Source organism: Trachypithecus francoisi, unplaced genomic scaffold (genome assembly GCF_009764315.1).
Source record: "Trachypithecus francoisi isolate TF-2019V2 unplaced genomic scaffold, Tfra_2.0 Lachesis_group13, whole genome shotgun sequence".
Lineage (NCBI taxonomy): Eukaryota > Metazoa > Chordata > Mammalia > Primates > Cercopithecidae > Trachypithecus > Trachypithecus francoisi.
The window spans coordinates 83,679,750-83,704,688 of NW_022681458.1; the positions used below are offsets into that span (position 1 = coordinate 83,679,750).

General features: G+C 44.0%; 1 protein-coding gene across 16 annotated transcripts in view; it reads right to left on the reverse strand.

Moving 5' to 3' along the window:
* Window positions 1-24,939, reverse strand: part of TANC1 (tetratricopeptide repeat, ankyrin repeat and coiled-coil containing 1) — a 273,836-nt gene that overhangs the window by 94,012 nt on the left and 154,885 nt on the right. For all 16 annotated transcript variants that reach the window (XM_033231382.1, XM_033231392.1, XM_033231391.1 and 13 more), the window contains one exon: window positions 4,456-4,560. In XM_033231382.1, coding sequence (XP_033087273.1) covers window positions 4,456-4,560 — 105 coding nt within the window. The remainder of the gene's footprint in view (window positions 1-4,455; window positions 4,561-24,939) is intronic.

A 24,939-nucleotide genomic window follows, 5' to 3' on the forward strand; every position in this document is an offset into this window, starting at 1 on the left:
TCTGCACTTCCATGACATAAAACCTCATTCAACTGTTGGCTGAATGTTGCACTGCCATTCTAAGAAGCTGAAAATTAAAGCAGGATTGAGGTTACCTCTTGGGAAAGAAAGGGTTTTAAGAAATAAAACATGACTATACATTTTCTTCAATCATATTCTTTTTTTTTCACCTTTTTTTTTTTTTTTTGAGACAGGGTCTCACTCTGTCTCCCAGGCTGCAGCGTATTGGTGTGATCATGGCTAACTGCAGCTTCCACCTCCCTGGCTCAAGCAATCCTCCCACCTCAGCATCCTGAGTAGCTGGGACTAGAGAAGCACACCACCATGCCTGGCTAATTTTTTGACTTTTTGTTGATGTGGAGGTCTCACTACGTCGTCCAGGCTGGTATCAAACTCCTAGGCTCAAGCAATCCTCCTGCCTTGGCCTCCCAAAGTGCTGGGATTATAAGTGCGAGCCACCACACCCAGCCTCTTTATTCTTTATACCTCTTTAATCCTCTATCTGTTTGACCGTCTAAAATGGTAATAAAAAACATCAGGTGTCAAAATATTTACTTAAGCATATAACTAAAGACCCCCTCCCTCCCAGAACATAGTTTCATATTGAATTATTCTGCTCTTTCACATGTGTTAACTTTATTTGCTAGTCAGACTGCCAGGAAAAAAGTTTCATCACTGACTGACATGAAGATATCATTAAAAAAAAGTTTCATCATATTTTGAGATTGATCTTTACAGAGCAATGACTCATGAGACTAAAAACTTTCTCACCCCTCCTCAAAGCTTGCCCAAGTAGCTAGAGATATATTAATGCAAACCTAAATAAATTATGGTTGCCCCTAAATCAAACAAATAAAGCATGGATCCTGTTATAATAATCATCTCTAATTTATCTGAAGGCTTTTTTTCCCTTAAGGCAGATATTGTTTTGTGGGTAAATGAGTTTTCCCCTAAACAATATGTTGATTTAGCAATAGGAAGCTTACTCATTAAGAACTTATTCTGACACACACCTTATCAGGACCATTTGACAGGAAAATGGGCTTTGTATTTTGTCTGATGATTTTATTATGTCATCCGTTTTTCCTAGAGTAGAAAATGCTGTGTTCCAAATATATTTAAACATACTAAGACAGAATGTTTTCTTCTAAAGATGTTTCCAGGTGAGTGCAAACTCCTTCCTGTCCTTCCTTTCTTCCTTCCTTTTTTAAAGAGACAAGGTCTCACTACGCTGCTCAGGCTGTTCTCAAACTCCCAGTCTCAAGCAATCCTCCCACCTCGGCCCCCTGAATCACTGGAATTACAGGTGTGAGCTACAGTGCCCAGCTTGCAAACTTTAAGAAACAAGTTATTTGCTTACAAAAAAAAATTCATCTTCTTATATCATTGAACCCATACTTCCCAGAAGACTGAAACATGCATCACACATAAATGCAATTACTTATAAATAAGCAAATTCAAAGTGTTCTTTGCTTTGTTTTCCTTTGATTTAAAATCCAGAGAGCTAAGAATCAAGAGTTGATGGAGCTACATGACCAAAGCAAAAGTGAGGCAGGAAAGAGTATTTCGAGCATTTAGGATTAACTTGATATTTCAGGAGTCCACGGAAATTTCAAAAGCACTTCACAAGGAGCCTTTTCAGTGGAGTCTGTTAGTCTGGTGAATACTGGCACGCTATTATTGACAGCACCCAGAAGTGTCTTAGAAATTTAAACAAGAATGTCCAAAGAAAATACAGATAACAGAAGACCACATTTTAAAGTAAAACATAAGTGATGATGCTGATATTAAACCCTAAAAATGAGGGTTTACCCATCATGCATCTGTACACACCCGGTTTAACACTCAAACTCAATAAGTTTTAGTTGGCTCTGTCATTTCCTTTGGGTTCGGTGATCTGGATAAAATTTACACTTTGATAAGGCAGACTTAATTAACCCCACTGAAATTTAAGGGACTCCATGTGGATTACAAAACACACCAATCTGTACTAATTGTCCTGTTCGACTTTGTTAGGCAGCCACCTCTCCTCAACAACCAAGAGAAAGCTCACCCTGCTGCAGCTTCCACCAACATCATGGCTATCTTCAGGCAAGACCATGCACCCACAGACATCAACTACACCTGCTCCCGAGACACCTAACAAAAATGAAAACATACCCTGCTTCTTAATTTCAGGCAAAACCCAAATGTCTGGTCCTGTATTTGCAGCCCACAGATCTCATAATTTTGGTCCCCATGGAGACTCAAGATGCCAAATCAGAGAGCTCAGGTCTCAGGAGTGAGCACACATACAAACTTCAGGCCACTCCAGCAAGACCAATTGCTGCATTTGAAATTTAGCTCAGCCCACAGCCAAGCATAAGAACACTTCCTTTTGCCAAGAAAGGTGGCCAATCCTGCCTTGAGCAAGGGAGAAAAGTTAACAATGGGAACTATTTACAACCTTTCATTGCCTAATAAAAATCCAAATTTTCTCCCCCTATTCCCACACCAGGAGGAGGAGGAGGTCCCAATCCCTGTACAGAACCTCAACGATACTCCCAGCCAGGGAGGAAGAGGTTACATAATGGAGTCTAGGCCAGCCAAAATGCCAGGGGCATAATTGACCAGGGCTACAAAGGCTTTGGTGGGTGGGAAAGAAGGGAAGGGGTAGGTAGCAGGCTTAATCTGAGCCAGGCAGACAGCTTAGACATTTGATGACTGATATTCACTACAGAGAGATAGATTTTACTTTCCTTTCAGGACACCAAGGAGACAGAGACCAGACCACCTGCCCAAGTGAATGCACAATCAAGAGAGGCCTCATGTACCAGCAGCTGGCTGTCCTAACCAGATCTCACTGTGGAATCTCCACCTTCACCAACATTTGGTGTGTGCACATCCTCAGCTCAAATCCTCTTCCCTCAACCACACAATGAGTGCCTGGACAGAAAGAAAGAGGGTGGCATTTCTCATGCCAGGGCACCTGCAATAGCACCTCTTGCCTGCCCAGAGTGCCCAGTGCCTGGCCCCATCTCTTCCCCATGTTCCAAACTCCCCTTCCCTTCCCAATTTTCAGCTTTTGCTGATTCTTCCTCACAGCTCATTTTTAGCTATATATATATATATATATATTTTTTTTTTTTTTACCACCACTCCAGTATATTGTCCTTCCATGTCCTACTTATTACCCACTCCCTGCCATACAGCACCAGCAACACAAAAGGCACACACAGGAGTTAGAATATAAAGGGTCTGTATCTCCTACCACCCACAATTAGGCAGAGGAGGGTGCCAGATATGCCAAAGTAAAAATATGGTTGAGTTCTCTTTCCCAAGTTCTCTTTCAGCATTGCTACATAAACTTGTGTCCACACTGAGGATAAAGCAAGCCCCTTTACATACAACAAGATTCCTAGTCCCATGTTTCTGCAGAAAAACAGCGTAGAAATTCAAAACACCCAAATTAAAGGCAAGCGAGATATGAGTTGAGGACTCCCCAGCAAGGAACAAACAGGTAAATTATTGAATTGATTTTTAAAAATAAACAACTATGAATACATCTGTTAAATGCTACAAATTTGTAATGTCACACATATTTCCAGGTATAAAATATATACACATATAAAATATCTTTAAAAAGATTCCCATCAATTTGGATTTTTTTTTTTTGCTCCTACTTCAACATCCCCTAAAGAAAAACTTTACATGTTAAAAAAAAAAAGCAGCCTTCAAAAGACACCAAATGCTTTTTTTTTTTTTTTTTTTTGAGACAGAGTCTCGCTGTGTCGCCCGGGCTGGAGTGCAGTGGTGCAATCTCGGCTCACTGCAAGCTCCGCCTCCCGGGTTCCCGCCATTCTCCCGCCTCAGCCTCCGAGTAGCTGGGACTACAGGCGCCCGCCACCCCGCCCAGCTAGTTTTTTGTATTTTTAGTAGAGACGGGGTTTCACCGTGTTAGCCAGGAGGGTCTCGATCTCCTGACCTCGTGATCTGCCCGCCTCGGCCTCCCAAAGTGCTGGGATTACAGGCTTGAGCCACCGCGCCTGGCCACCAAATGCTTTTTTTAAAGTTAGCAATTACATGCTTTGTTCAGTTAAAGTTTCAGCTTTTCAGCCAAAGCCTGTTGTTGAATTTTCTCAAGCAGTAGAATATTAAAAACAAAACAAAATCTTGGAAGCAATCCACTGGGTGATGCTTCCTATCGTCCAAGACCTGGTAAGTCAAAATTCAGAGGAAATAGGACTCAATCCTTAAATAATGCATATGTACCCACTTTTCTATACCAGGTATACAATTTCCAAGAATGTGCGTTAGCTAAACAGATCTCTGTAACTGCCGGAGGGGAAAATAGCTCCTAAATACATTCTCAGCAAAGCAGTACAGCAAGGGCACTCAAGTTTCATTCAGAAATGAAGTGTCATTGTATAAAATCTTTGGTGGGGGGGGAGGAAATCACTGAAAACATGTTCTTACCATGCTCACCAGGCTCTGTTGGCTTGGATACTTCTCTGAATGGCGTTATAACTGCATCTCCAGGCACTCTGGGGCTTTCCACATACTTGGGCTTCCTGACAGGACCTGTAGTGGGAAAGATCTGAGTGTGGCTAATGTTTTCCAGATGCAAACAAAGCCTTGGAATGTACAGTGTGTGTCCTTACCAGGACCCAAATATGCCTAGAGGAAGAGCCAGTCCCTTCCCCTCCCTTAAACACACACACGCACACACGTAATTTCAGTACAAGCGAGGGAACGTCCAGTCTGGCCTGCCAAAGAAGAAAAGGGTAAGCTCAGATTTGAGAATGTAAACCCTAACAAAAACAAAAGCTGCTCTCTTGCTGTGAAGTCACTACAGCTGTCTTCGCTGGTCAAGTGGGTGATTCTGACATGTTCAAACCTGGACGGCTTGTGACGAAGGGTTTTATGATTTTCCTCTAACTGGCACAAGGATGGGACAAAGATGATTTGCTTGCTTGGTATCTCTAAAGTCAGGAGGCAAGATTACAAACAGCCGGCCTGTAACAGCAACATGCTCTGCAGGTATCTTATCTAGCTAGTGACGCACAGTAACTGTGCGGGGCACAGCAGCCAGTCAGCTGGTCAGACACAGGAGAGACCGACAGGCTTATCTCCCACCTCCTGTTCCCGCAGTCCCGGCTTATCATCAGAAAATCCGGAATTCTTCGTAAAACTGGATGGAACCCTCACATGCAATGATGCAGCTGTTTTGGAAAACAGTTTGGCAGTTGTTCAGAAGGTTAAGGGCAGAGTTACTACATGGCCCTGCAGTTCTACTCCTACAGGAATATATGTTCACACAAAAACCTGTACCCAAATGCTCATAGTAATGCCATTTGTACTAGCTAAAGATACGTCAAATGACAACAACAAAATGTGCTTTGCCCACACAATGGAATATTATTGGGCAGTACAAAGGAATGAAGTATTGATTCATGCTACAACATGGATGAAGCTTGAAAACATTCTGCTAAGTGAAAGAAGCCAGTCACAAAGGATCTACATGATTCCATTCATATGTCATGCCTAGAATAGCCAAATCTTTCAGAAAGTATAAATGGTTGCCAGGGGCTGGGGGTTATGCAGGCTATGCAGGCCTGCGGGGTAATGGTAAGGGTTATGTGACTTCTTTCTAGAGTAAACAAATGTTCTAAAATTAGGTCGTAGGGACGGCTGTACAACTCTATGAATATATTTAAAATTAGTCTACTGTATGCTTTAAATGGGTGAACTGTATGGATGTGAATTATACCTAAACAAAACTGCTTAAAAAAAATTAAAAGGCTAGGCATGGTGGCTCACACGTGTTAATTCTTGCACTTAGGCCAACACAGAAGGATCACTTGAGCCCGGGAGTTTGAGACAAGCCTGGGCAACACAGTGAAGATCTTGTCTCTATAAAAAATAAACAAAGTTAGCTGGGCATAGTGATGTGTGCCTGAAGTCCAAGCTACTCAGGAGGCTGAGGTGGGAGGATCACTTGAGCCCAGGAGGTAAAGGTTGCAGTGAGCCAAGATCACACCACTGCATTCTAGCCTGGGCAACAGGGTGAAATCATGTCTCAAAATAAAGAAAATACTGCCTTTTTGTTACATTTTGGTCCAAAATCACTCCCTTGATTCTTGTGTTCCTTGGTTGCCTTAAAGTGGCTTTTAGCAAGACCACAGAGATAGGAAACATTTTACATCAGTAAGAGAAGGGGTAGTGGAAGACATGCAAGCGGGAATCTACAACTCTCCCCTCTTCTTAGCCCTGGGCCATAGCCCTGACAGTCCCAGGGGCCCAGTTCCACCACTGCATCATGATGGGGTGATGCAGACAGACCATCCTTCTGTCTCAAATGCCTTCTGCATCTAAGAAATTCTGTTCAAATGATGGTTTACGGTGAGAGATGCTGCCATCTAAAGGCATACTGCAAAAGCATTTATACTACTATTAAAATAATCTCATTCCTAGCCAGCTACATGGGTATACTACATCTTAAACTAGGCTGTTATCAAATAAGCTACTACTACTTTACAAATAAGAACGGTGTTTCAAACTTTAGGAACCATCCCTTTTAAATGATTCATGTAGTATTTAATCACATGGCAGTCTTCATAATTTAACCCTGTCATAAAGGGAACTTTTACAAAGATTAAAATGGAATGGTTATGGGGGAAAGGAACATATAATTGCAATCTAAGTGTGGGATGTAGGCTATTCAACAGTATCCAGACTTTATCTACCACACATATATATATATATATATATATATATATATATATATATCCACATATAAATATGCATAGTGAAAAAGATTTGTGGGGGTTTGGGGGTGGAGCTAAACTACTTGCTGTGTAAGAGACATAAACTAGAAAGAAGGGCCTGAATAGGGCAGATACAATTGAATCAATTAGCTGGGCATGGTGGCATTTGCCTGTAGTCCCAGCTACTCAGGAGGCTGAGGTAGGAGGGTCTCATGAGCCCAGGAGTTGGAAGCTGCAGTAAGCCATGACTGCACCACTGCACTCCAGCCAAGGTGACAGAGCAAGACTCTCTCTCAAAGAAAAAAGAAAAGAAAAAAAGGAACCAGAACAAAGATAAGAACTCAAAGACAAGAACCCATATACACTTCTGGTTTGCCACTTACTCCCTAAGGTAAAATAAATTGCTGACATCTTTTCCCTTCATCTGTCCTCATCCATTTGAAGGACCTGAGGCGGTAAATCTCTTTGTTATTATTGCCTGATGATTTGCCCAATGAGAAGGCATGGCCACTGTTCAACAAGTGCCTGTATTTCTGCTCCCCTTAACTCTTCAGTAACAGCAAATCTAAAGAGATCTATTTCCAGGCTCCAATCTACCTACCCAATAGAGTCTTCAAAAATATTCTCTAATAGTAAGCACTTTCTTAAAATGTGGGCTATTTCATTAATGTATGATGGTTATTGTAAATGTCTGGATCCTGGAACCCAGTGTCACCCAGAGCCTTCAGAAAGCATCCACGTGCCTGCCTGCTTAATCGTCTTGGAACGGTTCTATCCAGATCCAATCCCTCACTCATAGAAAGACTCAACCCTGAGGAGCCAGGATGCTCAACGCAGGGACTCGTGAGTTGGGCAGACCTAGGTTCAAATACTGCACCCAGGCCTGGCACGGTGGCTCACACCTGTAATCCCAGCACTTTGGGAGGCTGGGGCGGGCGGACTGCCTCACGAGTTCCGGTAACATAGTGAAACTCCATCTCTACTTAAAAAAAAAAAAAAATTAGTTGGGCATGGTGGCATGCGCCTGTAGTCCCAGCTACTTGGGAGGCTGAGGTACGAGAATCGCTTGAACCTGGGAGACAGAGGTTGCAGTGAGCTGAGATCACGCCACTGCACTCCAGCCTGGGCGATAGAGTGAGACTCTGTCTCAAACAAAACAAAACAAAACAAAACAGTACCCCTCCCTCCTCATGTCCCCTAACTCAGGCCTTACTATGTCCCAGACCCTAGAGGTGAGTGAAGGAACCTCTTGCTGAAAGGGGAAAATCCACACACAAAGACCAGGCCCACCTGGTTCCCAGGCACAGTAAATCACAGGAATGTCACATACGAAAGGAGACCTAGAATATACCAAAGTAAGTAAAACATATATTCAGTGGTCACACAAGGCAAAGCATGCACATATATTAATTCACTCATTCCTAACAACTTTGGGAGAAAGTACAATTTCCTTCATTTTAGGTCAGGAAACTGAGGTTCAAATAAGTTCTCATCTGGACACGGCCCACACATGACAAAGCAGGAAGGAATTCACACCCTGGTCTATGCTGTTTTGAAGCCCATGCACTGAATCACTTCTACAACTATGAAATCTGGATTAAACATGCAATTCTAGAAAAAGCCCAGGCACTGCGAACTTCCACCACCCAGTCATCAACATCCATGGACGCTGGCTGCAGAGGCAGCAAATCATTTATGCATCCTACTTGTCTCTGATCTTCCCTTTTACTAGAGGAAATGTTAAGTGAATATAAACACTGTTCTCCTGCATGATCCTTGTATTTAAATTGCTTTTCACAAACAGCTGAACCTCAAATGCTATAAAACAAGATGAATTTATAGCCATAGGTTTTATTGTCCCCCCACAATCACTCATTAGAGAATTTGTGCATACTTTGCATTGAACAGAACAGATGATATGTGTTTGCCTCCACTCACTCTCAAAACAACATTAAAGTTGTAGCAAAAAGATTAAAGAGAGACCAGTGAGGAAAGGAGCAAGAGCCACTGGCCAGAAACCAAGCCTCCGAATGTAGGAAACAGACTGCCAAGGAGCAGTGGAGCAGGCAGAGCATAAAGGTTAGTGTTGAGTGGGGGCGGGGGTGAGGGGGAGTGATGAGCACTCAGTCCAGGCCAGAACCTTGGTGACAGCAGGCCCGTCGGAAGGCAGGGGCACGGGTGACATCCCGTAGCTCGGCTGGTTGATAACTACTGAAGGAAAAGTGAGACCCCCCACCCCAGCATTTCTTAAGCCTGGAGCATCCCCTCCACTCCCTCATCCTGGAGGCCAAGTTTATTCTCTGGAAAAAGGCTCAATTCTAAGAACATGGAGAGCGATTCAAGAGCTAAACTCATGAGTGCTCTTTTCTTTTCATGTTTTTTTTTAAACTTGTAACTGCTAAGGAAAAAGTAGGTTAAGAAAAATTCGATATGCAGACTGATGGGCCCGAGATGTATCTCCCCTACCCCAGCCCCCAGTTATGAGATCTGACAGCAAAGCTTACAGGCCACGGCAGGAAGAGATGGGAGGATTCCTCTCTGGAGAAGCTTATCAAGAGAAGAAGACCTAAAGATAGTCACAGGTGGGGACCCCTCTACCCCAAGAAAGGTAGATCCCTGACCATCACGCTGCAGCATAGCTTGCCCTCAACATACCCCTTTCAATCAGCTTTTAGCACCTTATATACAAATAAGGAGCCAAGGATCACCAGGCAGGTGAGGAAAGACCTACCCTGAAAGACAGCAACTGACACAGGTTAAGAAAGGAACTCTGAGCTGGGCACGGTGGTGCACGCCTGTAGTCCCAGCTACTTGGGAGGATTGCTTGAACCCAGGAGTTTGAGGCTGCAATGAACTATGATTGTGCCAACCCTGTCTCTTTAAAAAACAAACTAGGGAATGAGAGAAAAGAAGAAACGCTCTACAGAAAGAAAAGCAATACTGCCTCTATTACACAAAAGGCTACTGGGACAAGGGACACTTGGAGTCCATGATGTGGGCAGCTAAACAGGCTGTGGCTACAGAATAGTTGCAGGCCACACGGTCAGGAGCCATCACAGTCACCAAGCACTGATCTCACATGACCACCTATTAAACCACAATGACACTAATCGCTGTGCCATCTATATGGAACACTCCCCCACATAAAGCGGCCACAGTCCTTATCAACAGAGATCTAGACTGAAAAATCCATCTCCCCAAACCCCTACTCGGGGAAAACTACTGCCCAGCACCTTTCCCCTCACAACTTTTTGTTTAAAACAAAATACTCAAGCATAAGCTACTTTTAACTTCCCCCTTCAGTTAAACCAAGTGTTATAAGGTGAATCCCCCCAAATTAACCAGAATGTAATACTACATAATAATTACCCAGGAAGCATGACATTCCAGCTACTGGGTATGTTTTAAGGCAGGAGGCTCTTAAAAACAAGACAAGACTTGTCTGTGGATAAAAACATAAACAACAACAACAAGAACAAGGAAAGACCGTCAGGTATTAGCTGACACGTCTCCAGGGCTGGGCTCCCAGTCCCCCGCCGCCCCTGGCACTGGTATCCTGTTGCTGCTGCTTTTCCAGCTGTAATGTGCCCAGGCTGCAAATGCAGATTCTGATGTTCAAGGTGTGGGCTGGGACCACAGATGACACTTTGGTAGCACGAACGGGGTCTCCAGGGAAGACCACTGTTCACCACCCACTCCAGGGGTCAGGTTTAAGTGGCGTGCACCCACTTGGTGTGAATGGAGCACCAACGTGTTCAGTTTACAAGACTGAAGATAAACGGGCATTTTCCTCCATCATAAATTAAAGCTACTTCATCTGAACTCTAGATCCTTCTCCTCATTCCAATTTCCCCAAGCCACTGCCCCTCCCCTCACAATCTACACTATGTGATACAGGGGAAGGTAGATCTCAAAGTTATAAAAGACCCTTAAAATTAAAAACAACAAAGTGTCAAAAATATGTTAAACAGCCATAAACTCATAGGTACCAAGTATGCAGCTTGCAAAAGAAAGAAAAAACAAACAAACAAAAAAACAAAACCTCAAAACCCAAGCACCTGTCAGCTTCTTTAATTGTGTAGCAGGGCCTGTGTCAGTCTGGAAGGATGTGGTCAGAACCCTCCCTTAATCACTCCACTCAGAAGCCCAGAAGGTACAGCACTCCCCCCATTCAGAATTCTGCCTTTATATAAATCTCCAAATAGACTTTCCCAGCGGCCAGTTTTCCTGCTTTTTGACATTTTAATCACACAGCTGACTATTTTGCTGCTTAGAAACTGCCACATAACGAGTATTTTTAAAAAGGGATGGAAGAAATAAACTAAACCCAGCTTTATCTCGAGGCAGTGAAAGGGAGAAGGGCAGGGATTACTTTTCATTTCTGAGTGTTTCAGTTAAAGATAATTATATATTTATATGAAAGCAATATTTGGGACACAGAACACCTGAGGCTACTTATTGCATTTAAAGTAGATCTTACATTTTTCATGGTATCTGGAGACTGTGAAAAGTGACACTGTGTGTTATCAATCATTTCAGGGATTTTTTAGCATCCTGAACTTTCACAGTAAAGGTTCCTGCCAATTTTATCCGATCTAGGTTTTCATTCCACAGTGGGAAATTTCACAAGATGAGGAAAATAAAGAGAAGAGTAAGAGAATATTTCGGGGGCAGGGGGAACCTTTATCACTAAGGCAAATGGCATTAAATAGCCAATTAATAGCCAATTCCTAATGGCAAACTGTGGTAAACTACCAGATGAGTCTTGGATTTTAAAGAGCAAGACATCCAGACAGAGCTTCAAAAGTGTGACCCCTCTTCCTCTAGTACCCGCACCGCCCCCCCAAGAACAAAAGAGTGCTTGGTGAGGGAGGAGAATGAAGCGAGATGCACTTAGGGACTGAAGAAAGACGACTTGGCCTACCCCAAGTCTGCGGCATAAAAGGAATCTTTGTAATAGGAACATGGGCTGACTCCCTGTGGTTTTGTCCCTTGCCTGAGTTGAGGCACGGCTGGGGGACGGAAGGCACCGCCCAAAGACACCATCTTACAGGGTAAGAGCTTCTTGGGAAGATTCACCCTGGGGGAAGGAGACAGAAAATGAACTGACCAAGGTGGAAAACCTTGGCCAAAGAGGAGGGCAATTTCAAACACAGCCTGGCATCCATCCCTTGGATATCTCCCATGAGAGGCAGAAGGGGATTAAATAACTAAACTGCTGACAGCTCTCCTCCAGGGAATGACAAAAGGCAGCACCAGGCCCCCCACAACTCCCGGGGTACAGGGTGTGGATGAAGGACAAGGCACCTGGAAAGAGAAGTGCACCAGCTGTCCCAGCAGACACCCTCTGGGTACTTCCAGAAGCATCCAGGAACACTTTTACAGGGGCCTGGGGCCTTGTATAAAAAGGTAGTGGCAACACATCAGTGCAATTTGAGTTACTACTGGGACCTCATCCTAATCCAAAGACAAGTGAGATCTAGGGAAATTCAGACTGCAATCCGAGGGAAGAAAAAAACAGAAGGCAAGAGAAAAAAAGTGTCACCTGCTGATGGTGAGGAGAATACAAAAGTCACCTGATACCACTCTTAATATGCCTCCTTTTATTTATTTCAAATACCTCATCTGCAAGGATCCACTGGGAAAGGGCGGACAGCCTTTATTCATTGGTGCAATGCCTAAGACATTGTGAGGATGTAAATGATCACAATCTAGTAGGAAAACAGTGTATCAAAATGGAGCCATGCTCCTTTTTTCCAAATTGTATTTTAAGTTCCAGGATACATGTGCAAAATGTACACGTTTATTACACAGGTAAACATGGCAATGGTGGTTTGCTGCACCTATCAACCCATCACCTAGGTATTAAGCCCTGCATGCATTAGCTGTTTATCCTGATGCTCTCCCTCCCTCCTGTGTCCCGACAAGCCCCGGTATGTGTTGTTGTTCTCCATGTCTCCATGTGTTCTCATTACTACATCCATGTCCCTGTAAAGCACATGATCCTGTTCCTTTTTGTGGCTGCATAGTATTCCATGGTGTATATGAACTACACTTTCTTTATCTAGTTTATCATTGATGGGCGTTTGGGTTGATTCCACATCTTTACTATTGTGAATAGTGCCACAATAAACATATGTGTGCATATGTCTTTACAGAATGATTTATATTCTTTTGGGTATATACCTAGTAATGGAATTGCTGGGTCAAATGGTATTTCTGGTTCTAGATCCTTGAGGAATTGCCACACTGCCTTCCACAATAGTTCAACTAATTTACATTCCCAGCAACAGTGTAAAAGAGTTCTTGTTCCTCCGCAGCCTCACCAGCATCTGTTTCTTGGCTTTTTAATAATCGCCATTCTGACTGACATGAGATGGTATCTCATTGTGGTTCTGATTTGCATTTCTCTAATGATCAGTGATGTTGAGTGTTTTTATGTTTGTTGGCCACGTAAATGTCTTCTTTTGAGAAGTGTCTCTTCACGTCCTTCATCCACTTTTTGATGGGATTTTTTTTGTAGCCATGCTCCTTTCAATAAGGCATCATTAAAATAAATGTTAACACTTTCAAGTCCCAGTTTGTAGTCTACATGTTTATAGTATCATGAGTACAATAAGCTCCTAGTACAACAAAGTAACTTGAATAATATTTCCGCTTTTTTCCAACGCAATCTGTCATGCTGTTCTTATACTAAAATTGTTATATATGAAAGCATGGAAATGCATTAATTCATTTTATTTACTCAACAAATATCTGTGACACATCCACTGCATACCAGGCACAAGGCTGAGAACCACAGACATGACTGAGCTCTCTCGATGCTCTTGGTTAAGATGGCAAGAGTCTACTATATCATTTGAATTTTATTTCAAAACACTTCAACATAAGCTGGAATATAAATGTATGTCCAGTGGCTGTAAGCAACTGCCTAAAGGCAACGAGTTGTCTTAATCTGGAAGACAGGCTCCAAGAGTAGTTCGCCAGCTTTTAATAAAAAAGCCACACTCAAGAGACACTACTGCAAGTCAGTCTGCTAGCTATCCTTATCCCCAACCAACAGCAGGTTATGTTAATTAGTATACTTTGGGTCAGAAATGGGCTTTCACATTGGTTAAATTACTGACTTTGTTAATTAGTATTACAGCTGATGGAACATTTTCAGTGGTGAAATTCATGATATTTGAGGTAAGAGGGCTGACTGGAAATGTCAGAAACACTCTGCCGGTATGTGACCCAAGTATAAAAATCTAGCAGGCCAGAATGTAATAAGCCTCAGAAATATAAGGCTCAAGGTAAGAATGGTGCCCTAGGTTTGATAAGTAAATGGCCCCAGGTCCAGCTGCTGATTCCCAGGAATTGTTAGATCCCTGATGTAAAATGGCAGGAAAACCTGAATTCTGCCTTTGGTGAGACAAATTCTAAAGATGTCACTCCAAGATTCCCATCCCCTCATTACTGAATCAAACACAATCTGGGCACAGCCACGTAGGGACTCTGCAGATGGAATTAAGAATACTAATTAGATGACCTTAAAATAGATTACCCTGGATTATCTGGGTAGGCTTGCTATAATCACACAGACCCTCGAAAGTAGAAGTGAGATGAGGCAGGAGGGAGGGTCAGACACTAAAGTGTGAGAAGGAAGCCACCTTTCTGGCATTGAAGATGAAGGAAGGGAACCACAAACAGGAATGCAGGCAGCCTCTGAAGTTGAGAAGAATCCTCAGCTGACAGCCAGTAAAGAAATGGGGACCCAGGCCGGGCACAGTAGCTCACGCCTGTAATCCCAGCACTTTGGGAGGCTGAGGTGGGTGGATGACCTGAGGTCAGGAGTTCAAGACCAGCCTGACCAACATGGTGAAACCCCATCTCTACTAAAAATACAAAAATTAGCTGGGCATGGTGGCACATACCTGTAATCCCAGCTACTCGGGAGACTGAGGCAGGAGAATTGCTTGAACCCAGGAGTTGGAGGTTGCAGTGAGCCGAGATCACATCATTGCACTCCAACCTGGGTGACAGAGCAAGACGGATGGAAGGGAAAGGGAAAGGAAAAGGAAAGGATAGAGAAGGAAAGGAAAGGAAGAAATGGGGACAGAAATCCTACAGCCACATGGAACCGAATTCTGCCCTCCTGAATGAGCCTGGAAGTGGTTCATCCCCTGAGCCTTAACAGAACACAACCCTGCTACTATCTTGATTTTGGCCTCAGGAAACCTAGAGAAGAGAGCCAGCTGTGCCTGGACTTCTGTCCTAAAGAATTGTGATAATAGATTTAAGATAAGCATAAGCTTGTAGTAGTTTCTCAGGGCAGCAATAAAGCACTGACACAATGTCTATGAAATATTGTCTCATGTGCTACAGGTAAACACTAAATGCAAGCTGCTGTCAGAGCAGACCCCTGAAAAGGACAAAGCTGGAGCCTCACCAGGTGTATAAAGCAGGTTGTGTGGATGCGCTGTGACAGCCTACTAATAAATCTGTATGGGCAGAACTCCACCTAAGCCTTATTTTCATTCATGCCTGGTTGTGAGCTCACAGGGAGGAAATCTCTAGCTCTTACTTCCTCTAACTTTTGGTAGTAATTATAATGTATCATAAAGAATCTAATACCAGCTAGGCATGGTGGCTCACGCCTGTAATCCCAGCACTTTGTGGGGCTGAGGTGGGAGGATCACTTGAGCCCAGGAGTTCAGGACCAGCCTGGGAAGCATGGTGAAACCCCGTCTCTACAAAAAAAATACAAAAATTAGCTGGGCATGGTGGTGCGTGCCTGGAGTTCCACCTACTTGCCAGCCTGGGTGACAAAGTGAGGTCCAGTCTCAAAAAAAGAAAAAAAAATTGCAGCTGATTTCCTTAGGTTTGAAGGAATGGTTAAGCAAAGAGTTACAAACAATTGAACAGCCACAAACTTTGATTTAAAGATATCCCTGGAAGAAAGACCCATCTTCCTAAAATGGTTAATTTCAGAGTTTGTCTAAGGAACTCAGGAAGTAGGCCTTAAGCCACAGGGCTCTTCTGTTATTTGCACAAGCAGGAAATGACCCCTCCACTGCATGAAAGAAGGCAGGATCCTTGAGAATTTTCTTTCCCTGTGGGTTCAGACCAGCCCCTGGACCAACAGCAACAGCATCACCTGCGGACTTGTGAGACATGAAAATTCTCAGCCCCTCTCCAGACCACAAAGTGATTCCCATGCCCCACTCAGGCTTGTTTTTGGGTTTTGAGACAAAATCTCATTCTGTCGCCCAGGCTGGAGTACAGTGGCGTGATCTCAGCTCACTGCAACCTCTGCCTCCCAGGTTCAAGTGATTCTTGTGCCTCAGCCTCCTACAGACAGGCACCACCACACCCGGCTAAATTTTTGTATTTTTAGTAAAGACAGGGTTTCACTATGTTGGCCAGGCTGATCTTGAACACCTGACCTCAAATGATCCGCCCGCCTCAGCTTCACAAAGTGCTGGGATTACAGGTGTGAGCCACCTCACCTAGCCTCCCACTCAAGTTTGAAAACCACTGGCATGGCCTGTCTGCAGTAGCTATGCAAGACTTGCCCACAGCCCAAGAAAGCTCAAAATTCAATTATGAAGACAAAACAGAGTATGATGTTAAGTGACTTGGGAAAAACAGCAGCGGGAGGGAGGAAGGCAGCAACTGAGCTGTATCTGAGGCTGGGGGCGCGGGGGAGGACTGGCGTCACTGAATGGGACCTCAGAGGCGGGAGGCAGGGGGTTCCACTCCATTTCCTAAACGTAGTAAAAGCAGCTGAAGGAAGATAACTTTGTCTCTGTTTAGCTTTCTTACAGTGTTTAGCACAGAGCTATGTACTCAGGTGGCCCACAAATACATATTTCAATAAGAGAAAGTTTTTTTCTGCTTGAGTAAATTACACTCATTAGCTATAAACTAGTAACTTCTAAGAAATTCTATAATTTGGGAGTATCTTCTCTAATATTTACTCAGTACAGGGGCTACTACAGAATTCCATTTCATTTCTGTCAGAGCAGGAGATTTGGAAGTAAGGGGAGGACTGTGAAGGGAGGCGTGGGGAGGTGTTGGAGGGGCTGAGGTGGGGTGAGGAGAGCGTGGGTCCCGGTCCCCTGAAAAGTTCTACCGATTAGAAGTTGCTCCATGACCCTTCCCTAACCAGCCAGAAGAGGGTAAAGGCAGAGCAGTCCTACGTCTCACTCAACAGCACTCTCTGTTTCAATCCTCCACAGTGACCAGGTCAAGACTACCCCAGCCTTCTCCAACAAATCTCTGATGCACGCACATACACGCTCCACCCTTTGCCCTATACAGAAAAAAATCATCATCAGAAGGAAGCACCTGAAAGAAACTCTCCAGCTCCATCCTCACACCTACCTGCTCTGGCATGCATCTGCATACATCCACACAAAGCGAATCCCCTACCTACACTCACGGGCCAAGATCACGGTGCGGAGATCAAGAGTAAGAACAGGGAACACAGATGCAGAATGCAACCGTCTCTATAGAGAAATACCTGTAAGCATTGTTGCTCTTAATAGGATTTATGAGTTTAATCAGATTAGGTCCAAAGATTAGCTACAGATCATAGTTAGAACCTGACTAGGTTGCACTGAGACCATTAAAAGCACCAGCGTGGACAATGAGCTACCACTGCACATCTTTCAGGATGGCTAAAACTTAAAAAACAAAATATAAAAACTGCTGAAGATGCAAAGTAACTGAAACCCTCATACTGTTGGTGGAAATGTAAAATGGTAGAACCACTTTGGGAAACAGTATTACTCTGCCAAAAAAAAAAGCAAAGAATTGATACCTACTACAACATGAATGAATCAACTGCATTAGGTAAGTAAAAGAAGCCAGACTCAAAAGGTTATATACAATTCTAAACGTGACATTCTGAAAAGGCAAAACTATAGGTTTGGAGAACAGTTCAGGGGTTGTCAGGAGTTGGGTGTTGACTACAAAGGAGCAGCAGGAGGGAATATTTTGGGATGAAAGAACTGGTATCTTGATTGTGGTAGTTACACAGCTCTGCATTTGACAGTCACAGATCTGTACAATGAGAAAAAAAGTTCATTTTTGTTGTATGTTAATTTAAAAAACACATTAAAATGGATTTCAGTTAGAAAAGAGGGTCTGGCCACTCCAACGATAACAGTGATACCCAGTTGTAGGAAGTACCCAAGTCTCAAATCCAGGGTAAACATCTCTGACCCATGTAGAGACAGCAACAGCTAAAGGCCAGCCCCAGCATCTATCATCTCCTTCTACCTCTGTAAGAAAGCCCTGATTTTTCACTATTTAAAAAAATAGGCCAGGCAGTGGCTCACACCTGTAATTCCAGCATTTTCAAAGACCAAGGCGGGCAGATGGCTTGAGCCAAGAGTTCTAGATCAGCCTGGGTAATATGGTGAAACCCTGTCTCTACCGCAAATACAAAAATTAGGTGGGTGTGGTGGCGTGTGCCTGTAGTCCCAGGTACTTGGGAGGCTGAGGTGGCAGGATCACTTCAACTTGGGAGGTTAAGGCTGCAGTGAGCCGTGATCCTGCCACTGCACTCCAGCCTGGGCAACAGAACCAGAGCCTCTCTCAAAAATAAATAAATAAAAAAGTATCAAACACTTGGAAAGGGACAAAAGAGATAACAGGGTATGCCTTCAGTGGGCCAGGGTGTTGCTTATGTAAAGCAGACCCTCCGGCATTATCTTTCCATAGGCGTGTACACTCCTGAATTTCTATTGACTAGTTTACAGGTCTGTAAATTGCAGAAAACTTGGCAGTGCAAATGATTCTTGTCCACAGCAATGCCTGTCCATAGCAATTCTCTGGCGACAATATAAACCTCTATAACCCAAAATCTTAAACCATTAACATCTTTTTGGATTCCCTAATTAATGAATTATGCTATCGCCTTTCTGATAACTGCTGGGTGTGGTGGCTCACAATCCTAGCACTTTGGGAGGCTAAGGCAGGCGGATCACCAGAGGTCAGGAGTTCGAGACCCAGCCAACATGGTGAAACCCCGTCTCCAGTACAAATACAAAAATTAGCCAGGCGTGGTGGCAGGTACCTGTAACCCCAGCTACTCAGGAGGTTGAGGCAGAAGAATCACTTGAACCTGGAAGGCAGAGGTTGCAGTGAGTGAAGATTGCACCACTGCACTCCAGCCTGGGCGGTAAGGGTGAGACTCTGTCTCAAAGAACAATAATGGAGAAAATTATGCTTTAGCACCCTAGTGCAATTAAGTGCATAAATAATTGCATTTCCCAGCCTCCTTGGCAGCTAGGTCCACACAGCCAATGAGAGGTGAGCCAGCATGGGGTAGGATTCAAAGGAAGACTGTTTACAAAGATGAGCCAGCTGGGAGAAGCCCCATTTTGCTCTTCTCTTTCCTTCTTCTGGCAGGACATGTGGACATGCTAGCTAGCACGCCAGCAAACATGTTATTAGACCATGAGGTTACCTTGTGTTAGGAAGGTATGGTAAACTGACAATGGTTCCCAAAGACATACTCCCTGGAACATATGGTATTTGCTACTTGATTTGGAAAAATGATCTGTGTAGATGTGACTAAGGTAAGGATCCTGAAATGAGGGGCTTATCCAGGTGGGCCTCAACTGCCATCATGTAAGTATAAGAGAAAGGAGAGGCCAAGTACAGTGAGTGGTTCATGCCTATAATCTCAGCACTTTGGGAAGCAGAAGCAGGAGGATCACTTGAGCTCAGGAGTTCAAGACCAGCTTGAGCAATGTAGTGAAACTCCATCTCTACAAAAAAAAAAATACAAAAATTAGCCAAGTGTTGTGGTGTGTGCCTGTTTAGTCCCAGCTACTTGGGAGGCTGAGGTAGGAGGATCGTTTGAGCTTGGGAGGTTGAGGCTGCAATGAGTGATGATCCATCGTGTCACCACACTCTATCCTGAAATACATAGTTGTTAGCTTTAAGTGAAATTCATTCTAAAAATAATTTAAAAATTTTAAACACAAGATCGACACATTGAATTTTAAGGCTTGTGGGAAGCCATATTTAAAATTTTTAACCATAATGCACTGAATAGCAATGCAAAATTCATATCATTTGTGCATAAAATGCTTCTCTCAACATCAAAAGTTTCAAAATAGTCCCTCTACCATGTAAAGTCCATCTCTCCCTTTCAGAATACTCAATGGAAGTTCAAGATTCTCTTAAAAAAAAAAAAAAAAAAAAAAAAACTCCCTCAAGTCCAAGTCCACCACCGTCTACTCCCTATCCCACAGTGCCCATCCTGCTGGTAAGGACTGCCATCTTATTTCTGTTACCCTCTGAATTCTCGAACCTTACACTTGCCACCACAGTCCTCTTTTCCCCACAGCACATACACTGTTGTCACCCATGTCCTTGTCTGTGTCCTCCAGCAGACTCAACTCCTGGGTGTCTTCTGGCATCTGAGGCATCTACAAAGATGCTATCTCTGAAGTCAGGAGTAGCCCACAATCCTGTCACACATGGTCAGAGGGCTGGCATGTCAGACCACACACAGTGGCCTCTAACAATCCCACAATAGGCTGCACCTGAGACTGAAAGCAAGGGCAGCATGAAGGTTGGGCCTGTGAGTAAGAGGCACTGTCCTCCTCTGACCTCGTTGGTGATGAGTTCACACTGGCAAGCACATGCTTTCCATTATCTGAAACACCTCTTCCCTCTTGCAAACATCAAGCACAGCAGCAAAGCCATATTTGGGGGCTCAGCCATTATCTGTTCAGAGTCTAAAAAGGACAAATTGCACTCACAGATTACATAGGTAACCGGTGACATCACTGAGAGGGCCCAGATGAGTCATGGCCGCAGCTCACCTCATAAGAGTGCCTGCTGCCATCCCCTGCAGCAACCCAGGCCATCGTGACCTCTCAGCTGCCGTGTCTGACTTCCCATCAGTGTTCAGCATTCAGGACACAACAGAGAACAGGGTTTCCACATTAAACACACTACAGCTCAGAATGATATAGAATTTTTATTGGTTAAAGCAACTACAGTTACTGCTTACCTTACTCTAAAACAGGTGATCAAGATTTTACATTAAAGTTAGAACTCCTGAATATACAATGATTTATTACAACAGAGTGGCTACTTCTTGACTTTTTTTTAAACCAACTGAAACAGATCTCCATCTTAGCACCTGCTAACAGTCGATCAGGTCAACCATAGGTCATATTAAATCATCTTCCCAACTCCCCCACCGACACTGGTTCTGAAGAGTTGGTGTGAACAATGGGTTAAACAATCCAGGGTGCAGACAGCTGTTAATCATAACCGGCTCCACATTCCCACACATTACAGTGGACTTCAGTAGACTCCCTGGCTACTTCCTACATAGGCTCAAACCTTTCACGCATGCATACAAAAACATCTGCAGACATTTGGGGGCAAAGAAGAATGAATATTAAAATAACTCCCCAATCTGCCGATACCAAAGAAAAATATGACAGAGGTTTGGGGTTCTAACCTATTTTACTTCTACACCTCAGCTATTGAACAATTTTGAACAATCAGAGACAAAAAGGCTTACCAGAAAATACATGGTTAACAGTATGTCAAACAAAGTAACTACAGAGATTTTTTACTTTAAAGTGTTTGCTGTTTGTGTGCCAGGTTACATACAAAAGCAAAGTTAGAAGGTAGCTTCTCTTTTTCTTTAAGAGTTTAAAGTATTTCTTCTTTTCTAAAGTACTTTAGCTACCAGAACAGCATGCAGACAAGGTAAAAATCACAGAGCCTGGCAGAAAATGTTCCTAGAATACACCGCTCATTTAGCATCAACCACAAGGTGGCGCTGCTTCAATGCTGATTCAGATGCACAGCCCTGCTGGAGACGTTTCTCCACCATCAAGGCTACATTTGCTGATGTCCTTTCCGGGCTGGCCAGAAATGCTTTCTCCTTAAGGTTTCAGGTAATACACATATGGCTAACAGTCTATATTGAGAAAGTAAACCACTGAGGCACAGTAACTCCCTACCCCCATGTTAGGACAGACTCTGCGCCTGAGAGGACTGATCTCAGCCTCACTCAGTTTACAAGGCAACGAAGTGGGGCAGAAAGACTTGCATACTCCTGAATCACACCCAAGTACAACACTGGGAGTTCATCTTCCCGGGAATCCATACTGATAGAAATAAATGGGCAACAAGACAAATCCCCTATGCAGAAAAATTCCAAACAATTTACATAGATCCTCCACTCTCATGGTGGTGGTGTACACCACCATGCCCCTTAAGCGTGGGCTGCACACAGCGACTTCCTGCCTTCCGGAGAGTACAGCACACTCCACATACAGCATCTATGCATGCATACAAATGTGTTCATGTTAATATATGGAAGGAGGAGGGAAGGAAAACGAATAACTTCACCTTGGAGCAAGCTGGCACCCACTACCTTGGCCAGGTGATCAAAATCAACACGGTGATAAGCCAGGTAGCTACTGTGTACATCAAAAGATGGGAGCAGATGGCACTTCACTTCTGTGGTTTCTGTCCCAAAACCCATAACTACATCTAATCATGAGAAAAACACCAGTACAGAAAAACTCCAGTAGACAAAAACTCCAGTAGAGGGGCAACCTGCAAAATACCAGCCCAGTACTCCCCAAAACTGCCAAGGTCATCAAAACAAGGAGAGTCTGAGCAACCGCCACAGCCAATAAGAGTCTAAGGAGACATGACAACTAAATGCAATATGGTGTCCTCTGGGATATCGGCACAGAAAAAGGACACTGGGTATAAGCTTTAAAAAAAAAAAGAAAGAAAAAGGAATAGGCCAGGCGCGGTGGCTCATGCCTGTAATCCCAGCACTTTGGGAGGCCGAGGTGGGCAGATCACAAGGTCAGGAGATTGAGACCATCCTGGCTAACACGGTGAAACCCCGTCTCTACTAAAAATACAAAAAAATTAGCCGGGCATGGTGGCGGGCACCTGTAGTCCCAGCTACTCGGGAGGCTGAGGCAGGAGAATGGCGTGAACCCGGGAGGTGGAGCTTGCAGTGAGCCGAGATTGCGCCACTGCACTCCAGCCTGGGCGACAGAGCGAGACTCTGTCTCGAAAAGAAAAGTAAAAAAGGAATACAGTACAGACTTTAGTAGGTGTCAATATCAGTTCATTAACTGTGACAAGTGTGTCATACTAATGTTCTATGTTAATAATGGGAGACTTGCTATGGAGTGCATGGGAACTCTGCATTATTCTTTGCAACGTCTCTATAATTCTAATGCTATTTTGAATTTAAAAATAGAAGTTCACCCAGGCTTTAATGGTAATTAAGAGGTCTCGTCACATACAGGAGAGTCCTTTTACTTTCTATGTTGTACTTAGATTGTGTTCCTGACAGTCCTTTGACCCTCGGTGTAGAAGAAGGTAAAGCAGCAAACACTGCTTCACTGAAGGTCATGTGAAGGATACGGTGGGAAGGCAGAGTGTGAGGGCTTCTGTGCCCTCTGCACCTTTAGAGAGTGATCTGATCTAAGGCCACTATTCTGGGTGGCAATGAAGTAAAGTGAAAATGACTCAGGCTTTGGAATTAGACTGAGGTTCAAATCCCAGCTGGTTATCAACGAGCAGTGTAACCTTCAGCAAAGTTATATCTAAGCTCTTGGGGCTCTCCATCAACTCACTGTAAGAGGGGTTCAGGCCGGGCGCAGTGGCTCAAGCCTGTAATCCCAGCACTTTGGGAGGCCGAGACGGGCGGATCACGAGGTCAGGAGATCGAGACCATCCTGGCTAATATGGTGAAACCCCGTCTCTACTAAAAAATACAAAAAAGTAGCCGGGTGAGGTGGCAGGCGCCTGTAGTCCCAGCCACTCCAGAGGCTGAGGCAGGAGAATGGTGTAAACCCAGGAGGCGGAGCTTGCAGTGAGCTGAGATCCGGCCACTGCACTCCAGCCTGGGTGACAGAGTGAGACTCCGTCTCAAAAAAAAAAAAAAAAAAAAAAAGAGGGGTTCATACCTAAGCTGCAGGCTTGAAAATGTTCATGCACTGTCTAGCATATGGTAAGTTCTGAATAAATGCTAAGTTTCCATTTCTCCTTTCCTTTCCTAAGGCAAAAGTTACATTGGCCAACTACAGCGGGGCCAAATAGGACCACTGAGTGTTTTTATACATAAAATGTCACTGGAACACAGTCATGACCACTCATTTATGTATTGTCTAAGGCTGCTCTGTACTACGATGGCAGAGTTACATAGTCGCAACAGGGACTGTGTGGCCCTCAAAGCCTGAGATATTTACTATCTGGCCCTTGACAGAAAAAGTTTGCCGACTCTGCTCAAAGGTCATCAATTACCGTATTTCCAAAAGCTAACAGGTTCTTTTTTTTTTTTTTTTTTTTTTGAGACTGAGTCTTGCTCTGTCACCCAGGCTATAATACAGTGGTACAATCTTGGCTAACTGCAACATCTGCCTCCTGGTTCAAGGGATTCTCCTCCCTCAGCCTCCTGAGTAGCTGGGATTACAGGTGCGTGCCACCATGCCCAGCTAATTTTTTTGTATTTTTAGTAGAGTCCGGGTTTCACCATGTTGGTCTTGAACTCCTAACCTGATGATCTGCCCGCCTCGGCCTCCCAAAGTGCTGGGATTACAGGCGTGAGCCACCATGCCCGGCCACTAACAGGTACTTTTCATTCCTTATCACACTTGACCTTCACAGCTTCTGCCTCAGATGCCCCATTTCAAAATCCTCTTTTCTCTCCTGAGGCCAGCAATCTGAGTTCAGGCTCTGCACACCTACACCTGTGGTAGGGCAGAAACAGCATTACTTGGAATCCCAGGACCAATGAGGGTTGACATTCTACCTTTCAGAACCATAGAATCCTTACCCAAAACACAGGAATAATGCCCGCCTTGGAAATATTGTAAAAATTAAATTGGGGTGGAAAAGCCATGAGGCACAACAGAGTATTTTGAATCTTGACCCATCTAGAAAACCAAGCTGGAGCTCGGCAAGCTTCCCAATGGTATGCAAAAAATGAGTTAAGGGTACGCCAGGATATGGATTCTTTCAGCTCTCTGGACCATTGGGCAGAGTCTGGGGCAGTACCCGAGGGACAGTTCATTGATCCCATTTGCTGTTCAAAAATCTCCTATATGTGCCATGAGATTAAAAGGACTGGGAAGCCCCTGCCTTAAGCACTTTTCTTCTGCACTTTCTTCCTTCCCTAATTCTCATGTAC